Source organism: Apodemus sylvaticus, chromosome 22 (assembly GCF_947179515.1).
Source record: "Apodemus sylvaticus chromosome 22, mApoSyl1.1, whole genome shotgun sequence".
Classification (NCBI taxonomy): domain Eukaryota; kingdom Metazoa; phylum Chordata; class Mammalia; order Rodentia; family Muridae; genus Apodemus; species Apodemus sylvaticus.
In genome coordinates, this window is record NC_067493.1 from 58,475,942 (window position 1) to 58,490,602 (window position 14,661).

At 44.2% G+C, this 14,661-nt stretch overlaps 1 protein-coding gene across 12 annotated transcripts in view; it reads left to right on the top strand.

The window, feature by feature from the left end:
- Nucleotides 1-14,661, top strand: part of Ep400 (E1A binding protein p400) — a 111,035-nt gene that overhangs the window by 90,191 nt on the left and 6,183 nt on the right. For 8 of the 12 annotated variants that reach the window (XR_007974987.1, XM_052167662.1, XM_052167654.1 and 5 more), the window contains 12 exons: nt 465-706; nt 869-1,042; nt 2,473-2,520; nt 3,846-3,982; nt 4,104-4,160; nt 6,915-6,993; nt 7,103-7,387; nt 8,940-8,985; nt 9,063-9,172; nt 12,198-12,405; nt 12,504-12,730; nt 14,361-14,582. Coding sequence is in view for 11 of the 12 variants with exons in the window: in XM_052167662.1 (XP_052023622.1) it covers nt 465-706; nt 869-1,042; nt 2,473-2,520; nt 3,846-3,982; nt 4,104-4,160; nt 6,915-6,993; nt 7,103-7,387; nt 8,940-8,985; nt 9,063-9,172; nt 12,198-12,405; nt 12,504-12,730; nt 14,361-14,582 (1,835 nt within the window). In the remaining variant the exon portion in view is untranslated. The remainder of the gene's footprint in view (nt 1-464; nt 707-868; nt 1,043-2,472; nt 2,521-3,845; nt 3,983-4,103; nt 4,161-6,914; nt 6,994-7,102; nt 7,388-8,939; nt 8,986-9,062; nt 9,173-12,197; nt 12,406-12,503; nt 12,731-14,360; nt 14,583-14,661) is intronic. The other 4 variants (XM_052167656.1, XM_052167663.1, XM_052167660.1 and 1 more) reach the window with 1 other exon arrangement.

A 14,661-nucleotide genomic window follows, 5' to 3' on the forward strand; every position in this document is an offset into this window, starting at 1 on the left:
TGCATCTTATTGACTTCTACCCCCAGGAATTGCGGTGCTGATGAGAGGCTAAGTCACTGTGGCTCTTCCTCCCTCTCCTGGAATGGGAGGAGGGACCCAGCTGTTGTCTTTTGTACCATGTTCCAGGGTTTCTCCTTTTTTAGGGAAGAGACTTGATAGTTACAGTTGTTAGCACTAGGAACCCCCTGGGAGGGGGTTGCTGTGGCATGCATCTGCATTCACAGCCCTTGGGATGCTGAGGTGGAAGGATCGTAAGAGTTCATGGCCAGCCCGTGCTGAGTAGTAAGACTGTTTTGAAAACCCAAAACAGATAAATAGTAAATTCAAGAAACCTTTTTGCCTTTATCAGTTGTTTCCATAGTTATTTGGTCTACATGCTTCTGTGTGCCTTTTTCCCTTTTCTTCATCTCACTGATGGGGGAATCTCTCAGTATCCTATATTGCTGAACTCTGCTTCTGTTCAGCTGCAGGCCGGAAGAAGAAGCAGCGGCATGGCGAGGCAGTTGTCCCACCACGGTCCTTGTTTGACCGGGCAACACCTGGCATGTTGAAAATCCGGCGTGAAGGCAAAGAGCAGAAGAAGAACCTACTGCTGAAGCAGCAGACGCCCTTTGCCAAGCCTCTGCCCACCTATGTCAAGTCCTCAGGGGAGCCTGCCCAAGACAGCCCTGACTGGCTCATTGGCGAGGACTGGGCCTTGCTGCAGGTGAGTGGCCGTGTTATCTTTGAGTTGAGCATTCCTATGGTTTATTTGCTCCCCCACATTGACAGTTCATAGTGCTGTGTGGGGTACCTTTGACACATGGAAAGACATCACCAATGCATTTGAAATGTGTTGACCTATGTGCTCTGAAACCTCAACCTCCAGGCTGTAAAGCAGTTGCTTGAGCTGCCCCTGAACCTCACCATTGTGTCACCTGCTCACACTCCTAATTGGGACCTTGTCAGTGATGTTGTCAACTCCTGTAGTCGAATCTACCGTTCTTCCAAGCAGTGCCGGAATCGTTATGAGAATGTCATCATTCCCAGAGAGGAGGGGAAGGTGAGCTTGGGCTCCTTGGTCTTCCTGGGAAGATCTGGCCTCTGCATTGACTAGGTCTTGCTGTGCATTGCTGGGCAGTGTAGCCATCCTGGTCAGCCTTCTTGACCAGTGAGCCCCACATGTACATAGTACATGGCATACATGAACATTCATGGAGGGTTGGTGTTAGCAACATATGAACCAGGTGCCAGCATCTGTGCTGTTAACTGCAGTGTAGAAAACTAGTTTTTGTTATTAAGCTTTGGATGAGGGAGGGAAGAACTCTCCTTTTTTTGTTTGTTTGTTTGTTTGTTTGTTTGGATTTGTTTTTTTCGAGACAGGGTTTCTCTGTATAGCCCTGGCTGTCCTGGAACTCACTCTGTAGACCAGGCTGGCCTCAAATTCAGAAATTTGCCTCTGCCTCCCAGAGTGCTGGGATTACAGGCGTGTGCCACCAGCGCCCAGCTAGAACTCTCCTTTTTATTTGGTAACCAGTTCATTTAAAGAAGAGTCTGCTCATACTTTCTGAGCTGCAAGCACAGTCAGTGGTTTGGCAAGCACAGTCTCTTTCCAGGATAATTCTGAGCATTACAAGTATTTATTGACTGAAAATATGGCCAAACCATTGTGTCTTTCATTTTAAGAAACATGCTATGGTTTACATCCTGGACGAAAATGAGTCAGTGCTGCTGCTCAGGGACATGCAGGCCTCTACTGGGCTTTCCTTCCTGCTCTAAGCTTGTCTATTTCTGTTTCTCCATTTGGCTTTCCTTTCTTTACATAGCTCCCTCTTTTTCTTCTTTCTTTCTTTCTTTCTTTCTTTCTTTCTTTCTTTCTTTCTTTCTTTCTTTCTTTCTTTCTTTCTTTCTTTCTTTCCTTCCTTCCTTCCTTCCTTCCTTCCTTCCTTCCTTCCTTCCTTCCTTCCTTCCTTCCTTTCTTCCTTCCTTCCTTTCTTTTTTGCCACTTAACCCTAAGTTTTTCTGCACATGTCACACCAGCTTTTGCAAATGTTCAGTCCTTTTGCCAAGGCAGGTGTGCCAAGAACACTGTCTTTCTGACCACCTCAGTATGTCCATTAGCTTAGGAACAACAGCAATGTTGGCAAGACAGGCATCTAGTCCTTGCTTTGGTACAATTTGTGAAAATGACCTTGGTGTTAAGAGCCATATGTGTCCTTGGATTGAGGGTGCCACACTCACCTCACTTCTGTGACCACTCTTTTGAACCATCTCTTGTCATCTCTAAAACACTCGTCTCAGAACAAAACATTTGTTTGCTTTTTTTAATAAAAAAGCAAGCCTTCCTCATGATACCATTCTGTGATTCCTCTACCGTAAAACTTGCTGAAATCTCACATTCACTCTTTTATGTTCTGGAAGCATTTATACTAATAGCAGCCATTACCTTAATAATTGAAAAAAATAAAGCTAAAATATTTTCTTCTCTTATAGCTGATTTGTGAAGCTAATCCAAAGAAAAAGGCACAAAATATTTATAAGGTACGAGGAGGTGTCTGAATGAGATGGAAAGCTTTCTGTAAGTGCCTGTGCAAAAGAGCACAGTGAGATTCAGGCTGAGCCTGGACTGTAGGATCAGAAAATACAGCACTTAGGCTTTTCTCAAGTGCCTTTTATTCCTAAACAATAGAGGCTTTGCTTCTTCACCTGAAGGAACCACACAGTGATTCACAGAGACCCTCAGGGACATTAAGAAGCCTCCCTGTTGTTCACACCCTGTTAAGGCTGGTAACATGGTGGCTAGATGCCAGTAAGCATAACATACATGTGTGTATATATAGCCCTGGAGTTCATGGCTAGAACCAGTCAGGGCTTTGTTGCTGAACACATGTCCTTCCTGCCTTTGGCCTAGTCTTGCCTTCGCTCTGGTGGTGGGTGTGACTCACTGGCTCTTCCTTTCCCCTCTGCCTGCTTCCCTTTGTTTAATGTTGTTGTTGTTGTTTAAACTGGAGAATGCTTATATAGGGGACAGTGACAAGCTGATCCACGTAACCATGCACATTGGTTTTTTAGTTCTGACTTTCCTTGGCATTCTCTCTGAACTTAAGGCATTCCTCCAGCAACAGACGTGTGCATGTGTTTATTTGCCTAAGTATATCACAATTATACTAGGTATAACTGACTTCAATAATGGGGTTAGTCAGGGTTCAGAGATACTGAGAGTCAGAGAGAGTCCTGGGCCAGGTGAGGTTGTACACGCTTGTCTCTGACCTTGCACAGACTTATCTCTGGACTTTGTATCTAAGGGGAAGTGTTTGGGTATCTGGGTAGCTAGTGGACAACTGTTGAATGTCCTTTTGTTTATCTGCATTATAAGCAGGAAAGATCATGAGGTACAAATGATGTCACAGCCTTCAAGGAATCTTAGACACATCCCTGTTACCCTACTGTTTACTATGGGTAGAAGGTATCTGTGTCAGATTACCACTGCCCTTCACTGACCATGGGTATTAGACTCAACAGTTGAAGACTAGCAGCCAGCCCTACCCTGTCACCTGCCTTGTGTTAACTCCAGGGTATGACCCTGAATATTTTGTACAATATTTCTATCCATAGTGAAGAGGGAGGCTCAGTTGAGCAAAGGTTCCTAAGGACTGGAAAAGATTGCCAGGTACCAGCAAATGGTGATCACTCATTGTTGATACTGTTGTATTAGGTTTTCCCAGAAAGGAAGGAAGGGAATGGGACTTGGGTGCAGCCCTTGGAGCTTAGACACAGGCGTCTGATTCAGCAAATGCTGTTTCCAGAGTAGTTGTGTGTTAGGCTGATGGTCTAAACTTGATGAGCTCCTATCAATTTTGTTTCAGAGTAAGAACAACCGTCCGCTCCGCACAAGCCAGATTTATGCTCAGGATGAGAACGCCACTCACACCCAGTTGTACACAAGCCACTTTGAGCTGATGAAAATGACAGCTGGCAAGAGAAGCCCCCCAATCAAGCCTCTGTATGTTCCTTGGGCTCTCACTGTGTTACTGAGATTGTGCCAGCTTAGAGGCTGCTGACTGAGACTCGCTTCTGATTGATTGCTCTTGTTCCATAATTGTTTTCTTGTTTCTCTGTTGTAGGCTTGGCATGAATCCCTTTCAGAAGAACCCCAAACATGCCTCTGTGCTGGCAGAAAGGTACTTCTATGATTTTGACACATTTTTTGCCTTTGAAATGAGTTTGACTAGTTACTTTAGTAGAATGCTGAACTCTAGTATAAGATGGCATGATCTAAGCTTTAGCCATGTTGGTATAGACCCTGTGCTTGAGAAAACGCAAGGTCTTTTGCCCTTGATCAGAGTTTGTCTGGGGTAGCCCCTGCCAGACAGACAGACATATCCTGCACGCATAAGGAGTCATCATCCCCTCTTGCTTTGTGGCAGGGTTTTGTTCTCAGGTATAGCTAATGTGTTCCAAGGCAAAGAGGGTGATTGCAAGGAAATTTCTTACCAGGTTCCCCTGCGCTGCAGGTACAACTTTTCTTGGTTGTACCATAAAAGGATATTAAGATGAATGTACTTAATTATTCAATAAAGGAAAAAGAAAATAGTCAGTAGGTGGATAGTGAAATGGCAAGATAAAACTCTCTTTGGAGCTGAGCTGCGGCCTGGATACAAGCTGTGCTTTTATATGTTCTCTTGGATAACTATTAGGAAGGAGATCTGCTTGGGTGAAACAGCCACCTGTTTGTCTTCAACACTACATGTGTGCACACTAGTCATTTTGTGTCCACACCTGCTTTCTTGTTAAATCCTGTGTGTCTTCTTGTCACATAGCTGTGGGAGTGGTCATTGCCAAAGAGTCAACTCATTGGCACATTTGCTGAGAGCCCAGTAGTAGTACTGGGCTTCCTTTAGCAGTGCCCTGTGTGACCTGGGCTGTTCATCTCTCAGTGTTTCATCTCCCAGTGCTGGACCACCATGTGGAAACTTAAAGCCCAGGCCTGCTGTATTTCTTTCCGATAGAGATTACCTTCAGAGATGCCCTATATGACTCATTCCTAGAGGTGTATGTAGCATAAAAAAGGGAAGAGAGGCTCTTCACCAGTAGCAGTATTCTGTGTAGAGGATAGGACATAAAGGAGGATGCTTAGGATTTGGGAAGCATAGTTTCAAGTGTTTAGTCACCTCCTAGGAAGGTGGGTTGTGAGCTAGGCCTGGAGAGGAAGCTGAAGACAAAAGAGACTCAGAGTTACCAGAGCAGTATAGGCAAGAAACAGTGCGCTGCAGGCAGGGGCTGTGAGACTTTCATGGGCTGAGCAGGGCACTCATCTAGCTAGATGTGAGCATTAGTGAGGTCATCTTGGCCCATCATGTAATTTAGCTGGGTGAAAACCTTACAACATCTGCTCTGGGGTATTGGTAGGAGTGTTGTCTATTTAGTGGGAATAGAAGGTGGGATGGCATTTGTCCAGTGTTTTGGGATAACTTTGGACAGGCTCTAGGTTCTTTGATAGGCTGTGAAGGACTTTTGGAGGTGTGTCTGGGGCAGACCCACAGAGTTCATGGAGTACTGCCTGATAGTAGATTCCTGAAATTGCAGAAAGTACTGAATCTCATGTATGCTGGGGGAGGGGGGTTTGTATGTTTTCTTTTTAAGACAAGGCTTTAGTACAAAGTGGCCTTGAACTTGTAATCCTCCTGCCTCTGCCTCCAGAGTGGTGAGAATCCTGTACAGGCAGGTGTGAGCCACCATGTGCTGTGTACTGTTTTTTCTTAAGTAAAAACTTTTCACTTTTCACTTTTCACTTAAGCATTGTATGACTTCTTTTTGACCTATATACATTCCCATAATTCTCTTTTTGGACAATATTAAGTCCAGTTGGGTTTTGTTTGCTTGTTTGTGGGTGGGGGTTGGTTTATTTTGGGTTTCTGTTTATGTCTTTTGGTTTGCTGGTGGTTTTTTGTTTGGTTGGTTTGCTTTATTTTATTTATTTTTAGAGACTAGAGTTCTCTGTGTAGCCCTGGCTATCCTGGAACTTTGTGGACAGGTTGTCCTCGAACTTAGAGATCTGCCTGCTTCTGCCTTCTAAGTGCTGGAATTAAAGGAGTATACTGCCACCATCTGTTTTCCCTGGGCTGGAATGAATGTGATAAAGCACATTTTTAAAGTATCGAGGACAATATATAGTTTAAAACTAATTACAGGGCTGGTGATTGGCTCAGTAGATAAGAGTTCGGTTCTTAGCACCCATGTCATGTGGTTCATACCCACCTATTACTCCAGCTCCAGGAAATCAGTGCCATCTTCTGGCCTCCTTATGCACCTGTGTGCATAAACTCAAACACATATACATAGTTTACAAAATTAAGTCTAGGGGCTGGAGAGATGGCTTAGTGGTTAAGAGTATTGACTGTTCTTCCAGAGGTCCTTTATTCAATTTCCAACTCACAACCATCTGTAATGGGATCTGCCTCTTCTGGTGTGTCAGAAGACAGTTACAGTGTACTCATATAAATAAAATAAAAAATTAAGTATTTAAAAAAACAAAAAAACCTAATGAATTGTTTCTGGAATTTTTTTTTTTAAGACAGGGTTTCTCTGTGTGCCCTCGGCAGTTCTGGAACTGGCTTTGTAGACCAGGCTGGCCTCCAACTCAGAAATCCTCCTGCTTCTGTTTCCCAAGTTCTGGGATTAAAGGCGTGCACCACTGCTACCTGGCAAAATGTGTTGCCCAGGCTGACCTCGAACTGGTGATCCTCCTGCCTCTGTCTCCTTCAGCAAATCCTACTGGCATACACCACCACAACAGCAGAATATTTTAAGCAATGTTTTTGAACATGGCTAATATATGTAACTGAAGCTGTAGATAATAGAGCTTTTTTTTTTTTTTTTTTTTTTTTTTTTTTTTTGATAATAGAGCTTTTTAACTTTGGCTTTTTTCTCTTAAGTGGGATCAACTATGACAAGCCACTGCCTCCCATTCAAGTTGCGTCTCTCCGTGCAGAGCGAATTGCAAAAGAGAAAAAGGTATGGTGTCCTGAAACCTGGGTCCTCTCAGAACTCTGCTGCTGTAATGCTGTCACCCTGGACTGGGTTCAGTTCCTTCAGCAGCTTCTTTCCCACCTGGTCCTTTTAGGCTTTGGCTGATCAGCAGAAGGCACAGCAACCACCCGTGACACAGCCACCCCCTCAGCAGCCGCAGCAGCAGCCGCAACCACAGCAGCAACAACAGCAGCAACCCCCGCCACCTCCACAGCAGCCACCACCACCAGTGCCCCAGCCACAGGCAGCAAGCAGTCAGACACCAACAGGGCAGCCTGCTGTCCAGCCTCAACCCCAGGTCCAGGCCCAGCCACAGCCTGTGCAGCCACAGTCAAAGGGGCAGCCCACAATGACAACTGTGGGCAGTGCTGCTGTGCTGGTGAGAGCCTCTAAACCCATAGTCTGTGCACCTCCTTCTGTGAGAACTCAGGGTGCATCCTAGGGGATGCCTGCATTTTCAGCTGACTGCCATCCTTGATGGATTGGGAGGGTGAAGCCACTCTTGGTATGAGGATCAGAGCTAAGGAGAACCTGGGTCCTTCAGTTGGGTGTAGTCACACATACTTTTAATCCAGGCTTGAGGGAGTTTAAAACAAGAGAATCATGAGTGAGTACAGCCGGAGCTGTAAAACAAGACCACAACTCATACAAGAAAGAAGCTGCGTTCTGTAAAATAAGACAGATGGCCGGGCAGTGGTGGCATATACCTTTAATCCCAGCACTTAGGAGGCATAGAAAGGTGGATTTCTGAGTTTGAGGCTAGCCTGGTCTACAGGGTGAGTTCCAGGACAGCCAGGGCTACACAGAGAAACCCTGTCTTGAAAACAAAACAAGACAGATGAGGTTGTTCCCTCACTCCCTGCAAATAGACAGAGAGGTACCTTCTGAGTCACTGTGTATGCATGGCCACCACCTGGGGATGCCACTCATGGTCACCCACATTCTCAAGCTATAAGTGCACAAATAGACAAAGGAAATATGGCCAACACAGGTGTTGACATAAATGTTTACGTTCATTTTCTGTGGTGTTCATCACATAGTTCATCACATGTGTAGTCATATTTGAAAAGAATAGGCCTTGTGCTAAAATGGGATGACACTAAAGGCATGAAAGTCAGGCATAAAAGTATTTGTGTGGTACGTACAAGTACATAGGAGTGCTGTTTCATACAGAGGCCAAAGGTTTGGGTGGTGCTCTCAGGAGTCATCCACTCTCATTTTTGGGATGGGCCTTCACCTGTAGCTTGCAGATTTGACTAAGTAGGCTGGCCAGTGGACCCCAGGGATCCACTTGTCTACATTTCACCAGTACAGAGATTACAAACACATACCACTACTTGGAGGTTTTTACATCGGTGAGGAGTTAAACTCAGATTCTCATACTTGCAAAGCAAGCACTTTACCAACTGAGACATTCCTCAGACCTTGAATCCTGAACATTACGCTATGGTGGTTCTTTGTATGTAGTTGAGCAACATTCTCCCTTCACTCAGATGATACATTTTACCCTATATGGTGTGGGAACTTTCAAAGTAAGGTTCATAGGCAATATCTCCTGCCCATTGAAGTGTGTCTTCCTATGTAGAATATAGTAATGATCACAGGAAGACTTTGGACAGTGATTGGTTGGTAGGAAGATACTGAAGAAGTCACATTTGAAAGTTGAGGACTGAGTGACAGGAAGGCACCTGGTGAGAAGGATAAAAGCAACTGGTACAGAGGCTTACGTGTGGCCATTGTGAGGGACGGGACTCAGGGCTGAAGTGTGTGCTGAGAGGCATGGGAAGGGAAGCAAGCCAAGCGGTGAGCAGAGTGAAGACAGACAAAGGAATATGCTCTGGGATTTGCATTAGCTGATGAGAATTGATTTTGCAGAGTATATGCAGCAGAAGGTCTGACCTGAAATTAACCCAGATTTCTGTTTTCAATAGGCAGGAACCATTAAAACATCAGTCACTGGAACAAGCATCCCAACAGGTGAGGAGGGTACACAGGGCTTAAAAAAAGCTCAGTCTTTCTCCTCTAGTCTTTCTCACCCATGTCCGCCTCTTTAGGGACTGTAAGTGGAAACGTGATTGTGAACACAATAGCTGGTGTCCCTGCTGCTACTTTCCAGTCAATTAACAAGCGTCTGGCATCACCTGTGGCTCCTGGAGCTTTGACTGTGAGTTGTCCCCATACTCAGCATACCATGACTTGTATTCTGGGAAGACTGTTTGCTTCTTGAATGTTCCATAGATGAGAAAAGGAACTGGTCTAGTTTGAATCTCATGAATAAGCAGCTAGTCATTTTGGGAATCATCAAGTGTTAGGAAACTGTTCTCTTTTGTCTTACTAGGGAAGGATGAATAGAACAAGTTTTCAGAGAGGAGAGAGGTTGTATATGAAGAAACAGCAGCAGTCAGGCGACGCATGTCTGTAATCCCAGCCCTCTGGGAGGCTGAGGCAGGCAGATTTCTGAGTTCAAGACCAGCCTGGTCTAGAGTGAATTCCAGGACAGCCAGGGCTATACAGAAAAACCCTGTCTCGCTATGAACATAGTAGAGCATGTATCCTTATTACATGGTGGGGAATCCTCTGGGTATATGCCCAGGAGTGGTATAGCAGGATCTTCTGGAAGTGAGGTGCCCAGTTTTCAGAGGAACCACCAGACTGATTTCCAGAGTAGTTGTACCAATTTGCAACCCCACCAGCAGTGGAGGAGTGTTCCTTTTCTCCACATCCTCGCCAACACCTGCTGTCTCCTGAATTTTTAATCTTAGCCATTCTGACTGGTGTAAGGTGAAATCTCAGGGTTGTTTTGATTTGCATTTCCCTAATGACTAATGAAGTTGAGCATTTTTTAAGATGTTTCTCCGCCATCCGAAATTCTTCAGGTGAGAATTCTTTGTTTAACTCTGTACCCCATTTTTTAATAGGGTTGTTTGGTTTTCTGGAGTCTAACTTCTTGAGTTCTTTATATATATTGGATATTAGCCCTCTATCTGATGTAGGATTGGTGAAGATCTTTTCCCAATTTGTTGGTTGCCGATTTGTCCTTTTGATGGTGTCCTTTGCCTTACAGAAACTTTGTAATTTTATGAGGTCCCATTTGTCAATTCTTGATCTTAGAGCATATGCTATTGGTGTTCTGTTCAGAAACTTTCTCCCTGTACCGATGTCCTCAAGGGTCTTCCCCAGTTTCTTTTCTATTAGCTTCAGAGTATCTGGCTTTATGTGGAGGTCCTTGATCCATTTGGATTTGAGCTTAGTACAAGGAGACAAGGATGGATCAATTCGCATTCTTCTGCATGCTGCCCTCCAGTTGAACCAGCACCATTTGTTGAAAAGGCTATCTTTTTTCCATTGGATGTTTTCAGCCCCTTTGTCGAGGATCAAGTGGACATAGGTGTGTGGGTTCATTTCTGGATCTTCAATCCTGTTCCATTGATCTGCCTGCCTGTCACTGTACCAGTACCATGCAGTTTTTAACACTATTGCTCTGTAGTATTGCTTGAGGTCAGGGATACTGATTCCCCCAGAATTTCTTTTGTTGCTGAGAATAGTTTTAGCTATCCTGGGTTTTTTGTTATTCCAGATGAATTTTATAATTGCTCTTTCTAACTCTGTGAAGAATTGAGTTGGGATTTTGATGGGTATTGCATTGAATCTGTATATTGCTTTTGGCAAAATGGCCATTTTAACTATATTGATCCTGCCGATCCATATGTTCATAGCAGCCCTATTTATAATTGCCAGAAGTTGGAAAGAACCCAGGTATCCCTCAACAGAAGAGTGGATGCAAAAAATGTGGTATATATACACAATGGAGTACTATTCAGCCATTAGAAACAATGAATTCATGAAATTCTTAGGCAAATGGATGGAGCTGGAGAACATCATACTAAGTGAGGTAACCCAGACTCAAAAGATGAATCATGGTATGCACTCACTAATAAGTGGATATTAACCTAGAAAACTGGAATACCCAAAACATAATCCACACATCAAATGAGGTACAAGAAGAACGGAGGAGTGGCCCCTTGTTCTGGAAAGACTCAGTGAAGCAGTATAGAACAAAATCAGAACAGGGAAGTGGGAAGGGTTGGGTGGGAAAACAGGGGGAGGGAAGGGGACTGATGGGACTTTTGGGGAGTGGGGGTCCAGAAAAGGGGAAATTATTTGAAATGTAAAATATATCAATAAATTAAAAAAAAAGAAAAAGGAAAGAACTAACCGAACCCCCCACCTTGTCCTCTGATGGGCTTGTCTCTATACCCGCTTGATAAATAATAAGTAGACAAGATGTGATAAATTTAAAAAAAAAGAAAAAAGAAAAACCCGTCTTGAAAAAAAACAAAAATTAATTAATTAATTAATTAATTAATTAAAAAAAAAAACTGCAGCCAGCCCCCTGGGTCCAGGTGCCCTTACCTGTGCCTCACTCTTATTAGTGGGAAGCAGATGTGATGTGGGTGCTCTAGTAGAGCACTGTGCTTGAGTGGGGCTCAGTGCCATATGAGAAGAGCAAGCAACCCAGTGCCCAGGGTGAAGGCAGCTAGGCAGGAGAGCCATCACAAACATCAAGGTATACGTTGGCCGTGGGAAGATGATCCCCCTAGGTAAAGTGGAAGGACATGTGGTCAGAAAGTTTTCCTAGTGTCAGCCACCTGTCTTTTCATAGCTTACAGTCAAAACATACTGCAATACACTTGGTTCTCTGATACCAAGCCTGAAAAGCAGCCAGTCTCTTATATAAGAAGTGACATCTCAAAGATCTAATGCACTTACATCAGCATGCTGTGTCCCTCTGCAGTTTAGAGAATACTTATGTTAGGAAGATGATATTTCTCAGATAGATGGAGTTAGGGAGGGTACAGAACTATGTTGATACACATGCTTGTGTATAACCAATGGGTTTGCCAAGCATGCCAAGGGAAGCCAGAAAGGAAAGGACTATCCTCACCAGATGACACCAGAACAGTTGGAGAGCTGTACACTAAAAATTAATCTTGACAAACAATTCACACTTTTTTGTTGTTTTATATTCCTCTGCCTCCCAACTGCTGGGATTAAAGGCATGCACCACCATGCCCGCCTGAATTCACTTTGCATGTAACAAGCCATTGAAACTATGGACTTCTGGAGGGAAACATACATCTTGCCTTACAGTGGGCAGCTATAATAACATTCCTATGTTATTTTTCTAGACGTCTGGAGGTTCTGCTCCTGCTCAGGTAGTCCACACTCAGCAAAGAGCAGTTGGTTCCCCAGCTACTGCCACCACTGACCTGGTGTCCATGACAACAACTCAAGGTGTTCGAGCAGTTACTTCCGTGACTGCCTCAGCTGTGGTCACTACCAACCTGACTCCAGTGCAGACCCCAACCCGCTCCTTAGTAACCCAAGTGTCTCAAGGTAAAGGGGCTTAGTGTTTCCCTGAGCCAATATCAGAGCTTGTTTGCAATTATTCTCCAGAAGAATTTGGATGATCTAACAAGCCAATCTCTTCACAGCCACAGGGGTTCAGCTACCTGGAAAAACCATCACCCCTGCTGCTCATTTCCAGCTTCTTAGGCAGCAGCAGCAGCAACAGCAACAGCAGCAACAGCAACAGCAGCAGCAGCAGCAGCAGCAGCAACAACAGCAGCAGCAGCAGCAGACTTCTCAGGTGCAAGTTCCACAGCTCCAGAGCCAGGCCCAGTCTCCTGCACAGATCAAAGCTGTGGGCAAGCTAGCACCGGTAAATACATCCTTTATTGTACATCATACATACCTAGCCTTTCTTCCATTCAGAACCTATTTTGCAAAAATCCAGCATTACCTTTAGGTAGAGAGCCTGCTTTCTTGTATTTAAACAGCTTTCTATCCAGTAAGCATGTGTCATGTTTCTAAAAAGCATTAGGAAACCTTAGTTTCATGCTGAAAGTGCATCTTGAATCCTATGCAGTGTACTGCCACAGCTCATTTTCCAGAAGACTAAAATGTGAACCATTCTTGGAGGATAGTGCAAAGACACTCCTCAGTGCTCCTCTTCAGGAGCAGCTAGGTCACAGTGTACTTCTCTTTGTTGCTTGTTTAAACATTGATGTTCCTAGTTTTGCCAGTCTGCTATTATCTCGCAGTCTTTTGTGCTAATGTGTTTCCTGTAGAAGGTAATGCTATATCCTTGCCACAAATGCAGAATCACGAGTATGCAGCATCAAAAGAAACCAAAAAAATACAGAGTGAACATGAACTTTTTCTGGTGATTCCTACTGACTGCTGGGCATGATCTTTTGAGCTGCTGGTCAGAGGCTTGACACACTAGAGCTGAGGTGCAGCCACCACTGTGAGGCTTGAGAAGAACCCAGAGATGCATCAGTTGCCCTGTGTTTCTTTTTCGACTATGTCCGTCCTCATTCTATTGGGAGCTCTTGAGTGTGTTTATGACCATTTTAACCTTGTTCCTTTTGAGAAGTTATGATCAGGCATCTCTGTTGGGAGCTACCCAGCTATGTGTGGCTACTACGCACATGTCTTAAATTATTTGAAATGTTACAAAGTCTTAAATCATTTGAAATGCTGCAAACTATGACATCCAGCTCCTTGTTCAGCAGTTATGTTTTCAGAGCTCCCCATAGCCTCCCAAGGCTGTAGCTGCTGAATTAGACAGCCCTGTCTAGCCTTTTTCTTCCAGTAAACCATAGTAATTGTTCTCAGGTCTCTAAGGCCAGCAGAGACAGATTGTATGATAGCTATAACTGTCACTGAGACTACTCCAGTTAGCATTTCCCACCTATAGCAGCTGCCAGGAGTCCTGCTCACTCTCTTATTCCTTTATTCTTCACCCATTCTTCTAATTCAGTTTCAAAGCTATTGTCATCTCTTATATATCCAGAGAGATCTGTTAGGAACAACTCATATATTTGGGGGTGGGAGGGTAATAATGTTTTTTGACAATGTTCTTGGTAACTTTTTGTTTTTGAGTCTGGTGGTATCATGTAGCTGGTGTTGGTCTTTTTCTTCTACTTCTATTGTGCTAGAATTGCAATCTTACCCAGCTCATTCATTATCTTGTTACCTTGATGTTTGCACTTCTTTGAAAGTCATAGGGCTTATTGCACTTTTGATGGAGTTTAGTTACAAAGTCATTAACTATTCATTTAGACTGGTTGTGAGAAGTAAGAACCTGGAAAACTTGGTTTGAACTTAGTGATCGGTCAGAGTTGCTATTCCTAGTTTTTTCAGTGAAGCTCTGATTTTCATTCAGTGCCCATGTGGCAGTGCAAATGGTTTATCTGCATATCAGCTAATGTACCTGATATCTCAGTAGAAGTGGAGGGTGGTTTATGGTTAGCTCATGTAGAGGGCATGTCTTATTTGGATTTCAGGAACACATCATCAAGATGCAGAAACAGAAGATGCAGCTGCCACCACAGCCCCCACCACCGCAGGCCCAGCCAGGTCCCCCACAGCAACCAGCGCAAGTGCAAGTGCAGACTCCACAGCCCCCACAGCAACAGCAAAGTCCTCAGCTCACCACAGTCACAGCCCCACGGCCTGGAGCTTTGCTCACAGGCACCACAGTGGCCAACCTCCAGGTGGCTCGGCTTGTAAGTTCTAGTTCACATAAGTACCATCTCTGCATTTCCCCAAAGCTTTTTTGTTTTTATTATTTAGTTTGGTGGGGAG